The sequence below is a fragment of the Equus asinus genome, chromosome 2, assembly GCF_041296235.1.
Source record: "Equus asinus isolate D_3611 breed Donkey chromosome 2, EquAss-T2T_v2, whole genome shotgun sequence".
NCBI lineage: Eukaryota > Metazoa > Chordata > Mammalia > Perissodactyla > Equidae > Equus > Equus asinus.
Genome location: NC_091791.1, coordinates 85,119,053 through 85,140,269, shown reverse-complemented (window position 1 = coordinate 85,140,269; position 21,217 = coordinate 85,119,053). Strand labels below are relative to the sequence as shown.

Genomic DNA, 21,217 nt, shown 5'->3' with positions numbered 1-21,217 from the left:
AAATATATTCAGATTTTATTCTGGGCTCTTTGTTTTTCTTCAGAAGGACTCATTTCTATTTTTGAGTTATCATTATGCTGTTTTAATTATCTTTATTGATTTGTAATAGCCTTTTTGGTGAACATTGTTTATCCATTTTCCAAATGAACACAATTCAGTTCTTTAATATATCCTTTCGATATTTAAATTGAAGTTGTACTAAATCTATGAATTAATTCAGGAAGGCCTGTCATCTCTACTGTAAGCTTTCTATCCATTCCTATCCTCACATATATTAGGACTTTTCAGTTATTGAAGTGTCCAGTGCTTTCTCTCACTATAGTTCTAATGATGGCTTAATTCGCAAAGAATTTATAATTTGATCTTGCTGATATACCTAAGTTGTCCTTGATTACTGTCACAGTGGAAGACTGTCTGTAAAGATGGCTGTGTGCACATGCCACCTCTGCTGCTAAGAGACGAAGTCTATCTCCCACTCCTGGAATCTGGGCTGGCCTGTGACTTTCTTTGTCCAATAGAATGTGGTGGATAAAATGTTCTGGGTCTTGAGAAATCATCTAGCTTGTGCTTCTGTTCTCCTGATTCCTTAAGCCACACGTGAAGAAGTACAATTACCCTGGGGGAGACAGGGGTCCACCCAGACCCAGCTGTTCTAGACAAAGACATATGAGTGAAATCACCTTAATGCTCCAGTTCCATCTGAGCTCCAGCTGAATACAACTGCATGAGTGACCTTGGCCGATACCACAGGGAACAAAAGAACCACCCAGCTCAGCCCAGTCAACCCACAGAATCATGAATCATAATAAATGATTCTTGTTTTCAGCCGTAAATATTGGGTTTGTCACACAGAAATAGATAACTGAAGAAATTAACAATTGCTTTGAAACGATGCTTATAAAAATATATACTTTAAGATAGCTTACTTAGTTACTTTATTTTATAATCTCTAATAATATCTTTTCGGTCTTTCACATTTTCCAGATATAGAAGAATATCTATATTTTTACCTCCAAAATTTATTCCTTTTTTATTTACATTGCTTGTTTAAATATCAAGGATTTCAGTACAAAATTAAAGGACACAGTCTGAAAGAATACCCTTGTTTAGTTTCTGGAGTTACAGGATCTGCCTAAACATTTTTCCATTCAGTACTATGCAACTATTTAGGATAGAGTGGATATTCTTTACAGGCTTTGAAGGCATCTCTCAAGTCTTAACTTTCATTAGAAATAGGTCTTAGGTCTACTGGATATACCCTTTTTTGGGGGAAATTGACATAACTTTTAATTACTTCATCAACTCTAACTTACTATAATTAAGTTTTCCTTTTATTAAACTAGCTAAATTCTTGCCAATAACAATGAATAGGCTTTTTAATTTACTACTGAATTTCCTCGAAGCTTTCTCACATCATCACTGAGACGGTCTTGTGATTTTCTTTTTTGTGTGTGTTATCACAAAAGAATCCTATTATGCAATAAGGCTTCTTCTGAATTCCAAGAAAACCATACAAGGGCATCGTGACCCTTTGAAACTTCGCAAACACTTAGCTGTAAATGTATGAGTTTCAGGTGATAATTGGGATTGTGGGATACTCTTGGACAACTCTTTCAATGCCCTCTGGCCTTCTACTCTTCCTTACGCCTGCCCCCCGACTTCCTTACAAGAAGTATCTAATTATCTTAGTCATCAGATCTATTCCTAAATAAATAAAAATAATTATGTGGAATAAAAAAATTACTTGATTTCTGGGGCTGGCCCCGTGGCCGAGTGGTTAAGTTCGCGCGCTCCGCTGCAGGCGGCCCAGTGTTTCGTTGGTTCGAATCCTGGGCGCGGACATGGCACTGCTCATCAGACCACGCTGAGGCAGCGTCCCACATGCCACAACTAGAAGCACCCACAACGAAGAATATACAACTATGTACCGGGGGGGGGTGGGGGGGCTTTGGGGAGAAAAAAAGGAAAAAATAAAATCTTTAAAAAAAAAAATTTTACTTGATTTCTTTCTTTTTTTGTTTTCTTTCATAGCTTTTGCAGAATTTTTTTGAAGTACACTTAATTTTCATGTTTTTTTTTCCAATTAAAATAAACATTTCTGAAACAATGCATTCTTGTTTAATGTCTACTCTCTGACTGCAGTCCAAACATTCTAATAGGTAGCATCTTTTTCATCATCGCTTACTAAAAAAGACAAAAATGCTCTTATTATATTCCTTAATTCTTCCTAGCACAATTATTATTAGAGTAACATTTAGAATTTTCCAAATGGTTAGAGTGTTTTGTTTGTGTTTTGCTTCTATTTTTGTTACTTAATTCTATTTTCATTGCCTTGTGGTTAGAAATGCGGTAAGGAAATGCTCCTCCACTTTGAAGGAGCATCCTGAATGCTTGTGCACAGGACGCCTGGAGGATTCTGACCCCCAGCAACACCATATACCTTAGGTTCTGTGTCCCTATAGTTTAAATATATTTAAGCAACCATGATTGAAATAGATAAATTTGGTGCCTCTGCTCTATTCTTGAATGGTATTGTAAAATCTAAATTTTTAAACTCATGTGTCCAGTGTCAATTTTAGCTCCTAAACCAAGGGGAAGGCATCATAGACCAAAGCACGGAACATAAATGAGGCAGATCGACAGGGGAGCGGCACATCTGCTCGGGAGGAATTAGACTATCGGATGCTGTGAGGGTCACGGTATCTCAACCCAAGAGGCAGATACAGTCTCTGTTTTTCTAAAGCCTGTCTTCAGATGTGCTGACTGCTTATGTCAAAACATGGGCACAGCATTAATCCAGAGGGGTCTGAGCTCATAAGGCATCTCAAACTGCCTTATTAGTGTGTAACAATTAAACAGGTACTTGGAGATTCTTTGGACCATCTTTTCTTTATGATGTCACTCTAGCTCAGAAACAAGTTTGAGAACTGCTACAAAAAGATCAAGTCACAAGCAGGGGCAACTGGGTTAGCTAGGTGAAGACAGTTCTCTTCGAAGTGCTAAGGTGATTGATGGCATCCCGTCACTCACGCCAACTCTGTCGGAGTGGAGCTGACACTGATACAGGAGCCTGATTAGCAAAAGTCTGGAGTTGCAAATTCTTGCATTTTCCTGAGCCCACTATGGCCCCAAGGTGCTATGCTACCCTACAGAGCAGAACTGAAAATTACTGAAATTTTTTACATGACCATCCACTCTTTTCATATTTCCTATAAATGTTGCTTAGAAACTTCAGAAAGGTGAGATAACCACAGTCTCCCCTGGCAGAAAGAGTCCCACGTTCTTTCTGCTGAACTTAGGTACCCACGCACCTGACGCACTGGCTAGCTGGAATTTCCCCATCATGCTTTTTGCTCCTTTGCCTGAGGGTGCCACCTCCCACCTAGACTCCAACTTCAGCTCAGAAATACTCTCTAATGAACAGAACTGTAGAACTGGAGCTTTTGGATGAGAGGAAGCCTTACAGACTCGCTGGCAAAGGTCTCCATTTCATAGACGAAGACTGAAGCCCAAGACAATTAAGCACGTACCTCAGAGGATTACTGTCGAACATTCAGTGTTGGCACAAAGGGCGCAGGTCATGTGATTTCTGTGAGTGGTCCAGGGGCCCACCGCCCAGCAGCAGGGCTGTGCTTATGACCAGAACTCCTGGACTGATTATTCAGCCACTCTGCCTATGCCAGTGTGCCTTCTACTTCAGAGGTCAAAAACTCCACTGTGAGCTGGGACTGCTCAGGGCTGCAGAGCACCATGTCTGTTTAATACCTACTCACTCCTCTGTACTCTCTTCTCATCTGGTTATCTTGCTATGTGCTCGATAAATACAGATAAATAAAACAAGCAGCTTTCTCTTGAGAAACTCACCACCCAATAAGAAGAGACAGACATGTAAATAAAGCAGAATTCAGCCTGGTAAGGACCATGCAAATATTTATGCAGCAGGGGAACATTGCAGAGGACAGAATAGATGTTCTTAGCTTCTCCTGGGGCAGTAAGAGAAGACAGTGTGCAAAGAACATGCCAGAGAAAATGCGGTTACCTCCTGCCTGGGCTGCTCTGGACAGAAGCAAAAACAGCATTCCTGCCCTTTGGTGCTGCTGGCTCCCATGAAGGCCAGTGTCGGGAGTATAGGCAAGAACTGGGCTGTGGGCCTGGGGTTTTTACATATATAACCCACTTCTGGTAATGTCAGAGAAGGACGGCTGCACTGCAGAGCAGACAGGGCATCCTGACGTTTCCACAAGGAACAAGTACTTTGTGAAGCAGCAAATCCAAGAGCAGTGTCGCTCCCTCTATTAAGGCAGCAGGAAGAGCCGTTCACTTTGCAGAAATTTTCTCTCAACAGAGGTTCCCTCTCCTACCTATGGGAGCTAACCGTCCCCAGGGGCTGAACTAGCTTGAGAGTAGCATTCACCCCCCACCTCCCAGGCTCAGGAGCAGAGGCTCCCACCCCAAAGACTGGAGCAGATCCCCCAAGGCCTCGCTCACTCGCAGGGAAGCTTGTTCGACTGAGCGGCTGTGAAAGCAGCAGACCTCCACCTTCTGCAGCAGCCCGACTTCAAAGTGCATCTGACATGCCTGGGACAAGACTCTAACTTCCTTTTCTGAGGCCAGGATGTCACAGGTGACAGGGCTGAGCCACTAGACTGAGAAGGTGAGTAAAAGGGGGAGTGAGAGAGAAGAGAAGGCTGCTCAGGCGTCTGTGGTCCCTCCCTGTGGGGAGTGCAGTGACCATGGAACTCCCCGGGGATGCTGTGGCCCAGACCCACAGGAGATTCTCAAACAGGATCGCCACTCAAACGATCCCGCCTCCTCTGTCAGCTCTGCCCATCACCCCAGGAGCAGAAGCCACAATCGTGGAAAAATATGCAGCAGCAAGTGGCAGAAAGTCATACTCCTGGGTCACTGGGTGCCCCTACACCCACACCTAAGGTCCTGAGGATGCACGGGAAGCAAGTGCCTCCCTTGTTTGTGTCCACCTTTACCCGCAAGTGGAAAAAACGTGTTTCCTACGGAGCAGCTTCACTCTCCCACATCCACAAGGCCACAAACGGGAGAGAAGACGGCATGGAGCAGGAAGGGCCTTTGAGGTCAGGCAGCCCAGCCATCCCCACCGACCCACATGGTTTGGGGAGGAAGCTGAGGCCCGGACAGGGAGCGACTTGCTCACGTCAAGCAGATCATGCCAGAGTCTGCATTTACACCAAGCCACCAGACTCCCGGCTCCGGCTCCGTGCTCGTCCCGTCAAACCAGGCAGCTTCGACCTCTGAAGGGTCTTCCTCTCCTATCTTGCCTCATCATGTTGGGAGAAAGATACAATTTGTGTCCTACATGTTCACCTCTACATTTCAGCCTAAGAAAACAGAGGTCACAAAGGAAAAGTCACTTGCCCCAGGTCATAGCTGGGGCCTGAACCGGAATTCAGGTTTGGGATACTTTCCCCATTGCTCATTTCAATAAATGATACAATCTCCCCAAGGAAATGTCCTTAGTCGCAGCTCAAGCCTTCTCCTGCTCGTTTTCATGCTCAAAGTGACGCAAAGCATCCAAAACTTTAACCCCGATGATCAGACAGGCAAACACATTCCCTACGTTGTCGCCCCAGGCCCTGGAGGCTGCGCGTCTTTACCTTCAAATGCCCGAGCAGCGTCCACGAGGTGGGACCAATCTAACCCCGTGGCCGTGTCCGGGAGGGGCATCAGGCCAGGATCTGCGCACTTGGACTTATCCGATAAGGACCCATCGGAGAACCAGAACTCATCTAAACAGAAACAAAACCAGAGCGTCAGTCAGATCACAGCGCGGGGCACAAGCTGGCCCCTCACAGGGGCCCAGGAAACTGATTGTGAAAGATCTCCTGTCCCCAGTAAAAACAGGAGACATTATGCCGCAGTTACCCAAAGGACACACAGCTGGAAGAACGGAGGTTTGTGAAAAAGCCACGACCTACAGATTCACTCATAGGTCAGCCAGCAACAAAGCCCCCATGGAAGGAGCCTAGGACTGAGTCTTGGCACATATGGGAATCTCACAGAAGTTCTCCTCCGGGGCAGGCTTCTCTTGAGTACACTTGAGTCAGACTAACTGTGGGATCAACCCCTGGTTTCCTCAGGGGCAATGTCTCCTGTTCAGGGAGTGGCGCAAACTTCCACTGTAAAGACAGTCTTGCACGATCTTTCTATCCTGATGGTGTGAAAAGCTTCTTGGAAAACACAGTTACCCAGGCTGAGCACCACAAATTCATGATGCCCTGAGAGGCAGGTTCTTGTAAAAAGACAGGAAGACTTCCTGTTAGTTATTCACAGCCAAGAAAGAGAGGGGACAACGTTTTACACGCTATGCACAAAAATGGTGGCTGGACTGCTTTTTTGACTTTGAAATGGCTCGATCACTGGCTGACCCAGAATCCTCTCGCCATCCTGCACTGAATGTCTGCCCGTGTCTGTCTGTCTGTCCAAATGGACTGCTCACCTTTCTTTTTCTCGTTAAACTCTCATCACAGGACTGACTTGAAGTGTCTATGTCATTAATAACACTAGTTGTTAGGAAATCATTATGCACCTGAGGACAAATTTTCAAAAGGCTTCAGCTGGACTTCCTCTGACCGTGTCTTTTCTCAGCCTGCCCCAGCACTGCATGCAGCGGCGTGTGAACACATCTAATTAGACCAATCAAAATAATGACCACCTGGCTGTCTGAGCCTGCAATTAAGTTAAGTAAGGGACATAATTAAGCAAATGCACCTGTAATTTTTGTTCCCACATCCCTCGCGGTAGCCGAGAAATGCTGGCATCTGGACTAAGATGGAGCGTTTGTGATTTGGGCCTTGAAGGACACGAACAGTCTTTCACTCTCCTGACACCTTTGCACGCAGCTCTCAGCTGACCTCTAACAGCTGCAGCTAAACCAATCAAACTTTCTATTTTTAATACTTGCATGTTTACATGTAGCCATATTCCATCAACTATTCCCAACCCCCATTCTGAAGGGAACCCAGTAATGGATGTTTTGTCACCATCATTCCCACCACCCTCCTTCTCCATGTGCTCATGTTCTTTGAAGTAACAGCCATTCCAGCTTGTTCTAAGTGTGACGTACTCTGTCCTTGCCAAGGGATAAGCTGAACAAGGAGCAGACGGAAGCAGTCAGGCTGGAGCGGGCTGGGAGGAGGGAACAGTGAGCACCCCGGCTCTCCCTCCTCTCCTGAACCTCCTCTGGAGCCCAATTACTCAGGTCACTGATTCCCATGTGAGCGGTTCTTCAGGAAGAGGGTGAAAGTGTCTCAGCTCTGTGAAGGTGGCCCAGGCTGGCCAGAACCCTGTGTACATGGGCACTCCTCTAGCCCGCTGCCTCTCCTTCCCCAGTGGGAGGGGAAAACATCAGGGAGTAGAAAATTCTTCAGGTGCATGAACATTTCTACAGAGAGTACACTCTGTTAGTCATGTTTTGCTAAGAGATGCCATCTTGAGGACTTCTTTGGCCTTTATAAAGAAATAATCCTTCACCCGAGCCTCTGGCATCGTAAAGCCTAGAGTCAAAGCTAACACATTCTGCGTGCTGTCTACTCCTCCCTGACACCAGCAGACCACATCCTCCTCACTGGCTCTCAAAGGAGCCAAGTAGAGAGAAAAAGCAATAGAGGGGACAGGGGGACAAATGCGAGAGAATGGAGGGGACGGGTCAACCTACGTGGTGGACAGTGCTGATTCAGAGGATGAGGTGCTAGGCTAATGTCCCTGCTCCCCCCAACCCCCCTTGTCCTTCCTGCAGCTGTGTGCTCAAAGGGCCGTCTTCCCCAAACACCCAATGGAGTACTGACAATGGAGACTTGACAGTTTCTGGTTAAAATTAATGTTTTGACTATTCCTGAGCACCCTGAAGTTCCATGATATGTGGCCATTTATAACTGAGCTAAGGCACAAACCTGAATCTTGGTGGCCGGGAAGCTGATGCCCAGAGTGAGCAAGTGAGCAGGCCCAGCGATCTACACAGCAGGGCAGGTCAGCCTGCTCCCCAGGTCTCCCTGCTGGCTGCCCTCTAAACAACTCACGCGGAGACCACAGCAAAGTGGCGCAGAGGCTTTGGGATATGGGAAGATCTCAGGGTGTAAGTTTTCCCACTAAAGGGAAGCCCAGGGCATCCTCCGTACCTCCTCCAACTGTTATGGAGAACCACGGGGCAAAAGGAAGAAATACAGTTTGTGACGTTTCTCCTTTATTACAACTCTTACCCTCTCTTCCCCAGTTGTGAAGGGGCCTTTTGTCTGTTCACCTGATACTACAGAACTGGCAAAGATGATCAGAAGATTAGAAGAAGATTCCTTTGCTCTAGAGTTCGTTTGGAGTGCCATCCACTGAACCGTCTATCGATGATCTATTCATTAAGTGACTACTGTCTGCATAGTGATGGGGTACGGCAGTGGATAAGACAGACACGACCATGCTCTCACGAAGCTTACATGACAAGTGACAAGGAAAGAGACAATAAACAAATAAACAAGAACATACAAGTAGTGACAAGCCTTTCAAAGAAAATAAAACAGGGTGATGTGGCTGAGGAGCCTGACAGCATGTTTGGGGGAGGCCTGTCTGAGGAGGCGACACTTGCCGGGACAAAGGACGAGAAGGAGCTGCTGGATGAAGAGCAGAGTTCTGGTGGAAAAGCTCTGAGAAAGCACATATTAAAATCTAAACCCATCACCCTTCAGAAACAGGAAGACCCTAGTGCCACTGACTGTCACCATAAACGAAGTAAAAGCTGCCTAAATTCCTCTCTGAATTATCAAAATGAAAAGCACCTACATATTTTTCCATTGCTTGGAGAAATCATGTAGCTGGAAAAAAAAATTACCATCTTTTTTTTTTTTTTTTCCTGAGACTCCAAATCACGCAAACTCCTTTATCATTCTTTTAACTGATGTTAGGTATCACTACTGCCACCAGCCAGATGACATTTACTGAGCATCCACTATAGTCCAGGGACCACCAGGACTGTATTAGCATCTAGGGATGGAAGGACAAGTAAGACACAGGCTCTGCCCCTGAGGACGCCAGTCCACAAGCAGATGCATCCTGCTGGTGCTGGTCTCGTGGGGTCTGGAGAAGGTACACGCAGTGGGCAGTCGGCTGCCCTTGGCCAAACCACAGCAGCTGTAACTGGATTGTTCCCTGAGTTTCACAGATGGGGAAGAAAAGGCACCACTTGTCTTAGGGATCAAAGCCTGTTATTTCAGATCCAGCTCCTCCAAGCCTGTGTTACCTCGGGAGCACACACTGCTCTTCTGGCCAACTCAGAAAAGAAAGTGACTCATGGATGCTGAAAGATGGCTCACATCCAGGCAGTGAGGCCCGTGCCCCTGCTCTCTGGCCCGGACATTGCTCTTGTGGCTTCCTGTTCGTTTATCCAAAACCTGAAATCACAGGGACCCTCTTTACTGAGTCTGACTTTATCGTTGTTATAAATGCCAAGTACTTCCTGGTGGTCAGTTACCTGAGGTTTCACAATTACTCTCCAGAAACCAATGGATGTTTGTTTATTATAGCGGAGACTGAAAACATTGGAAAAAATAGAAAGAAGTGCCACACGGAATCAGTCAAAACCCTGCCTCTGACGGCCCGCATACACCTTCTCCAAATGCCAACTGAAGCAAGGACTGCTCTTCTGCTGGCTGCCAGCTCCTGTCACCCATGCCGCACACCACTGAGTCTACACCTAGAGTCTGTAGCATCTCCTGTGAGTACTAAATTATAAGGAAAATACTAATTTCTTTTCTTAGTACTCTAAAACTCAACCCCCTCACCCCCCTTTTTTTTTAACTTCAAGGGGCATCCTTTGTGAGGTGTCTAGGTCAAAGTTATACGACTTAGGAGAACACACATAAGCTAATACTCTGCTTTTATTTTTCAAAACTTAAGCACTTTCGCTCGTCTATCCTCATAGGAAGATTTCCACGATTCCTTGGAAAGTTTTGATCCCCTTCCATAAAAAATCAGGAATTCTCTTTAAACATGTGAACCTGCCAATGCTTGAGACTGCACTGAATGGAACCATGTGCCCAACTGGTCAAGGAAGAAAAGGATGCTATGAATGCTACACAGTATCATTGGTTATTTGGCCTGTGGACTGTGTGTTCAAATGGCCACTCCCATTTTTTTTTTCTGCCTGGGATGCTAAAGAAAGTTTATTCTGAAATCCATCAATTCTGAGAAAAAAAAAAAAAAACAGGCCCTAAATGCCATGCAGAAACATTTCATAAATATTTTCAATTGCTTGATCAGGTCATATTTTTACACGTCCAAGTTGAAGACATAATGATACTGCACATTCCAGTGACTTCACAGGAAATAGATACGCATCATGACATGAATCACACCCAAAATGTGTTTGCTAAGTATCTGTCTCACAAGAGTGGATTAAGATCTTGTTCTCAAGAGAAGAAAGATTGTGAGACAGGTTCACATTTGGGACACATAAGGCTAAAAATATCTGAGCAAGAAGCCTGTGCCTGTAATAATTACATGTAGAAAAGGAGCAGTGATGAAGTCTTCCAATTGTCTGTGAAGGGATGGGCTGGCTGACCCTTTCTCTGTGCTACCTTTACTCCAAATCAGGAACGAGACCTGAAGGAGTTCTCCGAGTGAGAGATTCTCTCTCTAAAAATCAGATACTTCTAGCAATACTCAAGTTCTGAAGTTTAAAAGAAGAATACATGTGTCTTCTGAGGGTTTTGCCAAGCTCTGTCTCCGTAGCTATTTAACCATCCAGGGCCACAAGATTCGGCAGAACTAAGCAACCTCCACTCCCAGTTTTAACATGAAGCTATGTCTCTGAGAAACTACGAGAAACAACTGGGCAACCTCCAATAGGCCTCAGTTCTCACTCACAAGACAGCTGCTAGGCATTAGCACTCACACTTCAAATTTCTGGGTTGTTCCAGTTTCAGAATGTCGAAATACCCTCAAAGAGTGGTATCTTCTCATAGAGGCTCTGCTGAATGAGCAGAAATCACAGACAGTGAAGGATGGCCAAAACCTGTCTTGAGTAGACACAAAAGTAAGAACCACTCAGGTGAGTGTGGGAGTCAGGGGTCCCAGGAACTAGTGTCCCCCAAGGGGGACTAGATCCTTGAGGCTGAACCTCCCCATGGGTAGGCTGGAAGGAATCGGAATTCTTCAGGGAAAGACACATCAATGCAAATTACTTCCAGCTCCCTTATTTACATTCTGTCATTTCACCCATCAAACCTAGAGAACTTTTTCGGAGTAGTTTCTAAAGTACAGAAATTGGAGAAGACACATTGCCAACAAGGTTGCACTGGAGAATAGCAAATAGCAAGGACCACTCATTGCTTCTCCTACAGAAGTGAACAATGAAGACAAGTAAGGCAAGTTTAAGCTGGAGAGTGAATAGTGTACCCTGCCTGTTTCTAACTGTGCCTTTATACTTTGAACATGCTAATAACGGATGCAGTCCTTCAGTAGGTGAATGGATACACTGTGGTCCATCCAGACAACGGAATATTATTCAGTGCTAAAAAGAAATTAGATATCAAGCCATAAAAAGACATGGAGGAAGCTTAAATGCATTTTATTAAGTGAAAAAAGTCAATCTGAAAAGGCTACATACTATATGATTCCAACTATATGACATTCTGGAAAAGGCAAAACTATGGAGACAGTGAAAATGTCAGAGGTTACCAGGAGTTAGGGGGAGAGACGGTTGAACAGGCAGAGCAAAGAGGATTTTAGGGCAGTGAAACTATTCTGGATGATACTATAATGATGGATACAGGTCATCACATATGTGTCCAGACCCACAGAACGTACAACACTAGACTAAGCTCTGATGTAAACCCGAGACTGTGAGTGACAATGATGTCTCAGTGGCGGCTGGTGGATTCTATCTAACAAATGCACCACTTCGGCGAGGGATGTTGACAATGGCTGAGGTTGTCCATGTGTGGCGACAGGGGGTTTATGGGAACTCTCTGTGCCTTCTGTTAAATTTTTCTCTAAAAAAAATATATATACTAAAAAAAGAGAGGATAAAAAATGTGTATCTTTCATATGAAAGCAAATGAAGGGTGGAATGTAAGAATTACATTAATACACAGATTTCACAGTCACACTTCAAGCATTTTAAATGAAAGAAATAACATTTGTAAAAAAATAGAGTTTTACTGGTTTTACAAAAGCTTTTAAGAGGACATCAAAGTTACATATTTTCAAGAAGGGAAAAACATTTGGAGAAATATTAGGGTGTTAGAATATGTCTGTCTGACCTTTCATACAATTATCAAGGCGTTTAAAGGTTTCTTCAATTTAGACAAATGGATCCTTTAAAACAGGCAGGATATTATGTTACATAAAGAAATAGATTAAGAATTTTACGAGACAAGGTTCATTTCCAATTATGTTAAACATTAGAAACATTATTAGAACTTTTATTTCATTTAGCCTGGAACTTCTGTGTGCATTACGAAGTTCAAATTGGTTTTAAAGATAATGCTTTCCGTGATAAAAAAAAAAAAAAAACCCTGACGATGAATATATTTCTGATTAAATCCCCATTCTTCCTGTACAATAGAAATTAACTACGAAAAAAGGAAATAAAGCTAATGTAAAAAAAAAACCACTCTTAAACACTGACACATTAATGAGGAACTGACACTATATAAAAATCAGATTTGAGGATTTGAAGGAAAATAATCTAGAAATTATCTATTCAGCCTACGACCAGTAAACTGGACTAAACTGGACACAGAGAATATAAGTGACGAGCACAAGGACATGCCACCACCCATGAGGAAAGCCAGTCTCAGACCCAGGTCTTCTCATGCCACTGCCACCTTGCGAGTCACCAGGTCTCGGATGTCAAGCAGAAACAGAAATGGAAGGCGAGAAAACCACATTCCTCCTTGCGTACTGCCCACTGGAACATCCACCCCTGCACCACAGTTTTTTCTTTACCAAGTTAGGTTTTAGACATTTTTCTTTATGGATGTAATAGCTGAGATATAGTAAGAGGTCACCATTTTACTTGATAAAAATGTTTAATATAGATGTTTCATTTTCTTCAAAATTGGTAATATGGCTTAACTTGTAAAAAATGTCCACTCTGGGGTTTTCATCATATTTAAAAATTACTAAAAAACATCCCACACCACCCAATGATAATATTTTTAAAAATAAACACCACCCCCCCCCGCCGGCCCCTTCATAGGAAACAGTCTAAAAAGCCCACCCAGGCAGGAGCTAGTCAATCAGCCGCCAGCTCCAGAAGCTCCCAGGAGAGTGCCCACCCCCCGTACTTACTTCTCAGGCTCCCCATGCTGGGCGCAGGGTGCGTCCGGGGAGGCAGGGTGCTGTGGTAGGGCGGCGTGGTGCTGAACAGAATGTCATTGGGCAGGGCCTGGTCAAGTATGGAACTCCGGGAACTGCCAAAGGAAGAGCCCCTCCTATTGCTGCAGATGCTCTCATCAGAGAGGGTGCGGTACAGTGACCGTCGCGGAGACAGGTTCCCATAGAACGAAAACTAGAGGTTTAAACAGGGGGGATGGAGAAAACAGACATGAGAGAGCTGAAAGCGTGGACTTTACCTGACTAAATCCGGGGGGCTCACATGCCACCGTGAGAGCTTTTCTGAGCATCCCCTAGGCAGGCACAAAGGGTTAGCTCAGGAGCACGAAGCCTGGCACATGGGTAGCCAGGCAAATGCACCAGGGCTTTGCAGTTACCGGATTTGAGTGTTTTCCTCCTCTGACATTCTGTGAAACATGATCGTGAATTAGACGTGTACAGCTTTATTAATTCTGAAATGTTAAATGGAACCTCCATAACCTCACAGCAGTGACAGCTCCTGGAAATCTATAAGGTTGTCATTTCGAGCAAGGGTTATTCAAAACCACACATAGTGCTGGCTTGATTTTAATTTGAAATGACTACATTTTAATATTAGGCAATTTTTGTAGCTATCAACTGCATGTGAAGTTCAATTTAATCTAAATAATAATAAAACTAATTGAGAATACTGTAGCTTTCTAGGCCATACAAACACGTTCAAGAAAAATGGTATCAGTACAGGAAAATCTTACTGTCCACTTAAAAGTATCAGTCACAAAAGCCTATTACAATTGTTGAAAATTGAGTTAGAGTAATCGATCATAACCAGATTTAAAGGAACCATTAAAATTATAGTGTGTTAAATTGAAGATAGGGTAAGGGAAACTCTTACTAAAGAAACAAGGAGTCAAATATTCAAGAAAAATTAAGTCCAATATGAATCTCTAACTACTACTTCTGCATACTGAACCACACTCCTTTTACACAAACAAGAGTAAAAGCCAGAATGTTCACATCAAACAAATATAGAAATGGCTATTTACATTTGTGAATGCAGCAAGAAGGCTAAAAATATTTCTATTGTACGTGTTCCTTCCATTCTGTCGAGTCTGTCCAACTGATGAATGGTGAGTGGAATGTGTGCGGACTACAGAGTTAAATTTACACTATCAAAAGAAGGTGATTTGTCTTAGAAGAAAAAAAGACACATGTCAAGGAGAAGTTCATTCCTATTAAAAGAAAAGCTATTTGCACTTTTTGTACAATAGTCTGTGCCCAGCTTATACAGTTACCATATCATGATTTGATACAAGTTAACAAGAAAAGACTCATTATGATTGAGTTCTTCTGGGATTCCGTCTTCACACACGACCGGCAGGTTCTTCAGAACATGATTACAGGCACATTAGATTAAAGCGGCTTTGAGGTAGTATCTAATTAGAGTGTTATTCTAAGAACACAATTAGGTTAATTGCAGTATTGTTTTATTAGAGGGAAGACAGAAGCAAAAAGCCTTCCTGTTTACCCCGATCACAGTCAATACGGCAGTGCCCGATTTTTTTCTTTTCATTTCGACAAGAGGGCGTGCTGGATTGGAAAGCAGAAGATCTAGATTTCATTTCTGACTCTGCCACCAAATATTTATACGAACTTCACATTTCACCATTTGGGGCCTCTAAAGTTACTTGTAAAGAGAGGAGATGTGGCTAAATTACCTGTAAGTCCCTTTTCATACTTTCCATTATTTAACAAAGCGGTTTAAGAGACTGTAATAATAATGAAATTAAAACTAGTAAGAATGACAAGTAATCTAACCTTATACCACACACATCAAAGCCCAGTGTGAATGAAGGTATGCCCCTCGGCCTGAAGTTGGCTCGTAAGATTGATGCGTGGCCTTCCCTTGTGATCACTGCAGAGGTTTATACGGCAAGATGCAAGTACCACTCATTTTATAATGCCTGGCAGGCAGTATACTATCTAACTCCAGCCCATTTCTGGAACAGGATTACATCTAAGGACAGCTTGGAGCAGAGAGTAGAGTTCTGGAGCAAAAGGCAGGTAGTGTGAATTTTAACAGCTGCTGTTTCTGATCACCCTTTATGTCCAGGTGCTGTGTGAGGCTCCACCCATGTTATTTCTTATCTTTGCTATAACTCTGTGGTACACTTAATATTATCTCCTTGTTTCAGAGGAGGACACTAGGCCAAGAGGTCAAGCCACTTGCACAAAGTCATGCAGCTGATCATTGCTGGAGCTGGGACCTGAGGCCAGGCCTGCCTGATTCTAGCTCTCTCTATCCATGCTGGAAAGTTGCCCTTCCTCACCTCTCCTGGGCTCGTTCTGCTTACTGACAGAATAAACACTGCAAACGGCCAGCCACACACAGAGTGGTCGGCAGGGTCACAAGAGAGAATGCATGCAGGAGCGCTCTGGAAACCTTTAGTCTCTTTAGACTTCTCTCGAGTGTTTCTGGGAACTTCAAAGCCCCACGAAAGTCACTAACCTTTCTTCTCCCCTCCTCTACCAAGGGGCTGTCAGGGAGCATCAATTTCAGAAAGTCTTCTTTTGACAGAACGTGTTGAGCTTCTGAAACAGCATCTCCCACCACAGTCTGATGCTGAGCGGCCGTGGCCATGAGATCCATTTCACCGTACAGCCTGTTGAAACGAACCAGAAGGAAAATTAAGAGGAGCAGTCAGCCTGTTTGTAAAGTGTCTGCAGCCTTAAGAGTGAAAATCCAGTGACCTCGCCCACGTACACACGATTCTTATTATTCAGTTAGTTCGCTGCTGCTGCATTTGCTCCAGATCCCCACGTCGTTTTACATCTGTGAAATGAGCTCAATCGCAAAGTTGGATTTCTGAATAATTCAGAAACAAAATCAGATCCCCAAAGTCCTGGATGAGAAAAAATATAGCCAACTTTTAATATATGGCTGTGCTTTTCTTTTCCCAATCTATGTGTAAGAAAACACAGTTTCAATGATTTGTCAGAGATTATGAAATGTCCTTTGAAGGAACTCTTGTGTTTCTCTGAAACCTGAGAGCCTTTTTCTCGCGGCTGGACATCCACACCCCTCATCTCACCCAGGCAATGCAGAGGCACCCAGGGGAGCCTGAAGTTTAAGAGTAATCAATTCAGGCGTGGGCCAAGCACGTTTTATTATCAGCAATTTCACAAAGCTGTTTGGATAAAGAAAGCAGCTGTCTTCCTTAATTGTCAGTAAATGAAAATGTCTTTATGGACAACAGAAGACTGTCTAGCTGAATTACTGTGTTCAGCTCTTCGCCAGGCAGAAAACTGGGGAGCCATTTGTAAAAGGTGTGCTCTGGAAATGCCATCTGAGCAACGGAACATTCCGGAAGACAGTGAACAATCGGCGGCCGTGTGGTCAATGGAGGAGAAAGGCTTGTGCCACGTGACCTGAAGTGTAACATCCTAGGAACCCATGGCCCAAGGCAGCAGGCAACAGAGGGCAACCTGTATGTCACTGTCACGTGCCACTGGGATGACTCTATTTCAAAAGCAAGGCTATCTTGTCACAGTGTGACAGCTCACTGGGAAATTATCAGAAGAAACTCACAGAGACATGCTCAAAATTAACTATGATAGATTTGGAATCTCTAGGGCTCCTGCTTTGCTTCTGACACAGGTCAGGTTTCCCTGCACTTCTCAGTTCTTGAAGCACCAGCTAGACTGAGAACGTGAGCCAACAGTGGCTGGGAAGAGGAGCTTTCCAAAACGTTTAAAACACAACTGAAGATTTGCTTGGCTTGTGGGATGGCATGATGTGAAAATGGGGGAAGAACCTAAGACCCTGGGGGGCTTTTGCACAAATGCCACTTGGAGAAAACAACAATGGACATTTTACAAGAAAGCATCCAAGAAGCACCAACTTGTGACCCTGAGGCTTGGAGCTGGGGGTGCTCCAGAGCTCCAGGCTCCCTTTGCTTTGGGTGAGATATAGGGGAAAAAAGTCCAGGTCTCATGAATAACTGCTTGGATAAAAATCTAATGCCTATAATTACTACTAGAACGTGCTATTCCAGTTTCCCTAGGTTTTTGAATAAAAACCACTAGCCTTTCTGCTAAATTAGTTTTATTAAAACTGCCATATGATGTATCAATAAATATGCTGCGAGAGTCTACTTGTGCCAGTCACTAGGAGAGCAGGACCTGGTGCTCCTGGGGGACCCTGCTCTGGGGTGTGGGTGTGCGTGTGTGTAGGGGCAGGGATGAACAAGTGAGTGGGAAGTCACATTGCTGGGAGAGAGGTGCAGCGAAGGGCCCAGCTTGGGAGGGGGCTGGCCTCAGAAACTTGGCTCAGAAACTCAGGAAGGGCATTTAGGCAGAGGGAACCACATGAACGGAAGCACAGAGGCCAGAGACAGAACTGCTCAACTGAGAAAGTGAAAGTAGAGATACCAGGAAGTGCAGGGTTAGGGCGATGGAGATGGGCGTGCAAGTAAGTGCAGGACAAATGAGGAAGGATTGCACATGCTGTGCTGAGCTGTTACCCTGAAGATACTAGAGTTTAGAAAGATCACAGATAGAGAAGAAAACATGCTTTGAATATAAGAAAAAAAAATTCTGGGTACGATGTGGACCACGGCTGGATGAGGTGGGGTCGGGACGGAGAGCAGGCGGAGTGGCATACAGCAGCCCGGGCTGAGAGGCTGAGGACCCAGGATGGCACCTGAGGCCGAAGACACAGAGGGAGGTGATCACAGTAAAGGGAGGACCAGTGAGACCTGGGGACGGCAATGTGACACGTCAGGTAGGAGACAGGAACAGAGCCTGTTGGTGACAGGAACACAGGTAAATAGAGAATATGGAAGGAAGATCAGACCTCAGGAGGACAAATCAAGAAAGACACAGCTAAAGACGGGCATTGTTCTCTTACAATATAATTGATACCAATGTAATATATGAAATAACATATCTGGGAACTGCTATGGAGTACTGCAATTAGTAATTTCTACGCTTTTTCTCCTCCCTCAGACTGGGTATTCCTGAAAACGGGCCTAGGACTGACTTGGCTCTTTATCTCTAATGCCCAGGACAGTTTCTCCCATGGGTAAACAGCACAGTGCTGACCACTACTGAGGGATGTGTCTAGACTCCCCACTATTTCTGGAACAGTGAGCCGAAGGGCTTCCCGGAGGGTGTGCACCACTGAGGAGAGAAACAGACCAAAGCTGCAGGACACCCAAGGCACACAGTCCACTCACTACATAAAACGAACAAGCAACTCGTTAGCTGCATTTTAGAATATAAGATGGTATTATTAACAAAAATAATCAATGAGGGTTCTGCAAAGTGATTTTAAAGAATAACCAGCAGTTTCAGAGTTATGTGAAATTTCTAGAGGGCACAAGTGATTTCAAATTTTGTGTACAATGAGACACTAGTATTCTCTAATTCTCAGTGGTACAAACACACTGTACTTGGCTGATCTTTTTCTATGCGTAACTTTCAGTGATTTGGTAAAAATGCTGTTGTGACAAAATTTCAAATATGGTTGGTGTAGCCTGTATGACTGCCATTGGTATGTATTCATCATTTCCACATTAAATAGAGTGCTTTCTTGTTTTAGACGCACTTGACTTAGCTGGGCAAGGCCTGGGGTGCCCGTCACACCTGACAGGATGGGCACGGCTCACCATGGAGAGACCTGGCCGAGGCCTGGGTTCGAATCCCAGCCCTGACCTCATGTGATGAGGGAATAACTGCTCTCCCACCCAGAGAGGCAAACCCCTTTCTCATAATATTCCTCATGTTGCCTCTCTTTTACTGAAAGTCGGTGTCATCAAGCCAATGTGTCCAAATGCGCAAACTCTGGGGGCTCCTGAGTGAAAAATGTCTACATGGGCTCCTTTCCCTCTTCCCGACTCTTCGAGAGAGTCCTTCACCGAAACAGAGTGCTGAAACCGAGGTGCAAACGCTTCTACAAAGATTTCACAGAACCTAAATGATGAGGCACACAGAAGACTATGAGAATTACCAACATCATCATTACAACATTTGCATTCATGATAAAAAAAAAGTGTAGTTACCATAAAATTCCCTTCTAAATAACTTGTATGTAATCATTGACATGATAGGGTTTTTTTTAACAAAAAAGATTCCACGTTCAATTGCAGCAGCAAAATGATTTTTAATTTAGAAGGAATATCAATGCTAGCCGTACTTAAGAAGTGGGATTATTTTCTAAGGGAAAAAAGTGATACTAGTTCATTGATCAAACTTAAGGTCTAGGAGAGCTCCCTGAAAGTCACTGCAGCCGCGAGCTCTCCCACGGGATGATGCTACCAACGCATGCAGACGCAGCACATCACCATGACCTCATCACTTACTGCACGAGACATTTTTAAGGCTGTCCTTTAAAAAATAAGCAAACCAACAGCTAAAGAGCTCTGACCAGACTTGCTCTGCATTCCTGAAATGTGATTTCTTTACTTGTCTCCTCAAAGAGCTAGCACTATAGCTTTCACACGTGTTAAAAATTGGGTTATCAGTACTTTTTCTCTTTTCCTTTTTCTAACAGATATAAAACATCCCTCCCTCGCTGCCCCCATAAAACCTAACAACTGAAAGAGAATCAAAATCATGGTAAAATTAGGTCAAATGTTTTTTCTTTTATGATGTCACTTACACAGCAACTTTAAGAAACACACATGGAACTGTGGGAACTCAAATTGTCCTTGAACTTGTTTCTTTACAGACCCTCTACTCACACCATCACTAGCACATTACTATGATTTTTCTATTGCAGGCAGCTTTTGGAACATAAGAACAAAGAGCAGAGTTTTTTTTAATTTTATATGCAAAATCAAGGAAAAAGAAGCCTTTTAAAGAGAAATTTAAATGCCAAGATGTAAAGAGTTTTACAAAGATGTTTCCAGATTATTCTTCTTTAGAAAATACATTTCTGCTGGAGGAAAAAGACATTTGCTTAGTCAATGCCCAAAACGTGGAAGTCGCCCAGAGAAGAAGCGCCAGCCTCCTTACCCCTGACATTCAGTTCCTTCGGACTCCTCAGGTGGTGGGCTGCCTTCTGATTTCTTCCAGCCGATGACATATTTGTTCACTGCCCCTTGTCTGTGGTAGGGCTTGGACATGGACCCTGGGACCTGCTGACCACTGCTGTGAGACACGATATAGACTTTGGACGTATCCAGAGAGCCGGAATTTTTGGAACAGTGAGCCGAAGGGCTTCCTGAGTGGTGTGAACCACTGAAGAGAGAAATAGACGAAAGCTGTCATACAATCGGATTTCCGCAGTGCTGGCATGTTGCCAAACCCTGAGCTACCCGGCTTTACTCCTGTCCTTCTCTGTGGGCAAAATTGGGCAAAGTGAGCCCGTTAGAATGCACCTTGTCAGAAGGTCTCACTTTCCATAGGCTAAGGATGCTTACGTGCAAGCTGTAGGCCTGGGGCCGGAAGGATGTTAAACATACGGTAGGGGAAATCTAAGAGGAGAATGGGCAACATACTGAAACTGATGCTTCAAAGGAGAGAATGCTGAAAGAGTGAATAAACATAAGAGAAGGTGCTCAACTTCAGCGCTCACCAGGGAAACAGCAATGCAAACATAACAGAGTTATCACAACCCACTCACCAGACCGGCAAAAATGGGAATGCCTGATACTAAGTGCCCACCGTTGGCCACAACTGGAGCAATGGGCACCCTCCTACTGCTGGTGGGAGTGAAAAGTGTGTAAAACAGTTTGGAAAGTGGTCCAGGTACTATCTGCAGAGGTGTGCACCTGCAGAGCGTATGACCCAGCAATTCTGCTCCTCAGCTGACATGCCCTGGATAAACCACTGCACATGGGATAACAATGTTGACAGGAGCACTGATCTGAACAGC

General features: G+C 44.2%; 1 protein-coding gene across 11 annotated transcripts in view; it reads right to left on the bottom strand.

Moving 5' to 3' along the window:
• The window catches only part of SIPA1L2 (signal induced proliferation associated 1 like 2), a 215,790-nt gene that overhangs the window by 14,638 nt on the left and 179,935 nt on the right, over positions 1-21,217 (bottom strand). For 9 of the 11 annotated variants that reach the window (XM_070492583.1, XM_070492576.1, XM_044758848.2 and 6 more), the window contains 4 exons: positions 20,356-20,580; positions 15,848-16,001; positions 13,315-13,534; positions 5,631-5,762 (listed from right to left, as the gene is read on the bottom strand). In XM_070492583.1, the coding sequence (XP_070348684.1) occupies positions 5,631-5,762; positions 13,315-13,534; positions 15,848-16,001; positions 20,356-20,580 (731 nt within the window). The remainder of the gene's footprint in view (positions 1-5,630; positions 5,763-13,314; positions 13,535-15,847; positions 16,002-20,355; positions 20,581-21,217) is intronic. The other 2 variants (XM_044758868.2, XM_070492609.1) reach the window with 1 other exon arrangement.